Genomic DNA, 3,052 nt, shown 5'->3' with positions numbered 1-3,052 from the left:
CTCTCTCTCTCTCTCTCTCTCTCTGTCTGTCTGTCTGTCTGTCTGTCTGTCTGTCTCTCTCTCTCTCTCTGTCTGTCTCTCTCCCTCTCTCTCTCTATTCCCTCTCATGGCTGACACAGAATGGCACTGCACTACACTGTGTGTATGTGTGTGTTGGTGAGTGTGGGTGTGTGTGTCTGTGGTTGGGTGTGTTGGTGTGTGTGTGTCTGTGTCTGTTGGTGTATGTGTGTGTGTTGGTGTCTGTGTCTGTTGGTGTGTGTGTGTGTGTGTGTCTGTGTGTGTTGGTGTGTGGGTCTGTGTCTATGTGTGTGTGGGTGTCTGTGTGTGTCGGGGTGTGTGTCTGGGTGTGTTGGTGTGTGTGTGTCTGTGTCTGTTGGTGTATGTGTGTGTGTTGGTGTGTGTGTCTGTGTCTATGTGTGTTAGTGTGTGTGGGTGTCTGTGTGTGTCGGTGTGTGTGTGTCTGGGTGTGTTGGTGTGTGTGTGTCTGTGTCCTTTCCTTTATCTCAACAGTAGCTTTAAATCTTTTTAAGCATGACCCAAAGCAACGAAAAAAGACAAAATAAAATGTTTTATTCCTATCCTCTTTTCTCTGAATAAAATATGCATCCAGCTCCCAGTTCAGCCTGTCTGCAGCTTTCAGCAAGACGTTTAAACACAGAAACATAACAGGGTAGCTTCAAGTGACAGATAACATTGAGATAATAAATATAGATTAATAATTTCCTGAATTAAAAAGTTAAGATAAACATCAATTGTGTAAAAAAAGAAGAAAATCTGCAGATTCGAGCCCAGAATGTTTCATTTATCTGGCACATAAACTAGCTGGAATGCTAATTTATCTATTTTGTTTTACTGAAATAAACTAACTCATGAATATTTGGTAAAAATATAGAACATAAACAGAGAATAAACAGAAAAAAACAACATGTAAATGCCAATAATACTACTATTATACCAGAAAAAGTGGATGTGCAAAGACTCAGAAGTATTATTGCTCTCCAGAGAAAAGCCTTCACAAAATAAAATAGATGTTACTGATTCAAAGCGGTTTAACCACAGACGGACACACACACACACACACACACACACACACACACAGTGTTGCAGTGAGGGGTGACTCAGGCTCTGTATTGATCAGCATTAGCAGCAGTGAAGCAGAGAAATTATGTCAGCAGAACAAATAGCGCTCAGTGATAAACTCAACCTGCCCGACAGGATCAATGACCACAACCCAGTTCAGACTGGTTCTGGTTCAACAGAGGACTGGGGGGGACGGGGGGGGGAGGTGGGGTAGATGAGGCGGTACTTTACGAGTTAAGGACAAACCTGCTTTTGACGAGAGAGGCGATAAAGATCGAGGAGGCGGTTCACATCCAGTGCCAGGGTTCAAATCGCCGGCCCATGTATGACCTTTCACGCCAATGTCACACTCCAGAAACCGATAAACAGTGAAAAAGCTTGAAAGTAGAAGCTCAATCCTAGTCCCATCCCAAATACTTTAGCACCTTTTTGTTTTTCAAACAGCTTACTTTTTGGCATTAGTATATTTCTTTTTTTTTAAATGTACAGTATGTACTTATCATCCCTAAACCCTTGTGTTGTCTTTTTCTTACGTTTTTGTCCCATTTTTCATCACTTTTGATGCTTTATTTTAAATGTTTGACACTTTATTTTATGTTTTCAACGCTATTAACTTTAGTTTTACAGTTATTTTTGGAATTTAGGGTCAGTAAACCTCATTTACAGGACATTATAGCCTACCTAATGTTTGAGTTATAAATGGATGGAAAGGAAATGGATGTTGATGATAATCACAGACTGGAATATGTCAACTTTTACTCAATACTATTTCAAAAACAATTCCATTTAGTTTTCAAATGCTATAAAATTGAATAAGACGCCCCAAAATTAATGAAAGTAGAGATTTGTACTTGGCAAAGAGCGTTGGGTGGAATCAATCATGGTATTTGGGGGAATTATAAAGAACACTGATATAGGGAAACGGGTCAATTTGACCCGAGGACAACATGAGGATTTAAAGGTACAGTATAATGATTATTTAGGGTATTTCACACTGTTCCTTGAGGTCTCCTAATAGAGTATGTAACATAGGTTGGGCTGAAAATGGCCTGAGTGCTATTCTCTGGGCCCTAATAATGCTACCCTGTGAATAAGCCCTGCTGGAAGAAACAGGCGCTTTTTCTCCCAAATATGGCATGCTCATGAATATTTAGATGAGCTGCACACTGATTGGTTGACGTGCACATGCACTGCAGCTCTCATCAGGAGACTCGCGGACAAGAGGCGTTAATTTCCCCGGATCATTTGTATAAATAACAACACACATATGCATTATGAGGTGGAACTGGAACCTGTGGTTTTTCCAAAGTTATGAATGCTCCATAAGAGATTGCGCGGGCAACACACACACACACACACACACACACACACACACACACACACACACACACACACACACACACACACACACACACACACACACACACACACACACACACACACACACACACACACACACACACACACACAGGAAGAGGGGATCAAGGGACAGCAGCTCCGTCAGGACAGCAGCATTTGGTAGTCCCGTGACCCAGAAACGGTGACTTTGAGCTGGGTATGGAGCGCAGTGGGCTCCCACTGTCTCGTCAGACTGTATGGAGCTCCTAAAATCTGGCACAGTCATACCGAATTTGCAATTAGTCATCAATTTTCATAAAACGGAAACTTATTTGAGCCCTACGTAGTTCATTTCTTACATAAAAAAAGTCTCAGAATTTAGTAATGAAGTAGCAGACAGACAAAGTTTTAAATTTCTGAGATCTGCGCAACCTAGATTCAGAAGACTAGTCTCTCTCAGGTCAGTGGTGTGATTTTGGGGCGTGACAAAGGTACAGACTAAAGCCAAGTAAGGTACAGCTACTCTGTGGACGTCAACTACTGCATGGCTTTGTTGAGATTCAGTAGGTTGCAGCAGCAGTTTCAAAAATTGTGAGATCTGCATTGGAAAGGGATGTCAACGGGACGTTGAGGT

At 41.7% G+C, this 3,052-nt stretch overlaps 1 protein-coding gene across 1 annotated transcript in view; it reads right to left on the bottom strand.

Moving 5' to 3' along the window:
• Window positions 1–2,704, bottom strand: part of akap6 (A kinase (PRKA) anchor protein 6) — a 158,542-nt gene extending 155,838 nt beyond the window's left edge. Inside the window, exon 1 of the mRNA XM_034859174.1 lies at window positions 2,550–2,704. Within this exon, the coding sequence (XP_034715065.1) occupies window positions 2,550–2,704 (155 nt within the window). The remainder of the gene's footprint in view (window positions 1–2,549) is intronic.
• Window positions 2,705–3,052: the final 348 nt, after the last annotated feature.

This window comes from Etheostoma cragini, chromosome 20 (genome assembly GCF_013103735.1).
Source record: "Etheostoma cragini isolate CJK2018 chromosome 20, CSU_Ecrag_1.0, whole genome shotgun sequence".
Classification (NCBI taxonomy): Eukaryota; Metazoa; Chordata; class Actinopteri; order Perciformes; family Percidae; genus Etheostoma; species Etheostoma cragini.
The sequence above is the reverse complement of the archived record's forward strand: the minus strand, read 5'-3'. Positions and strand labels throughout refer to the sequence as shown.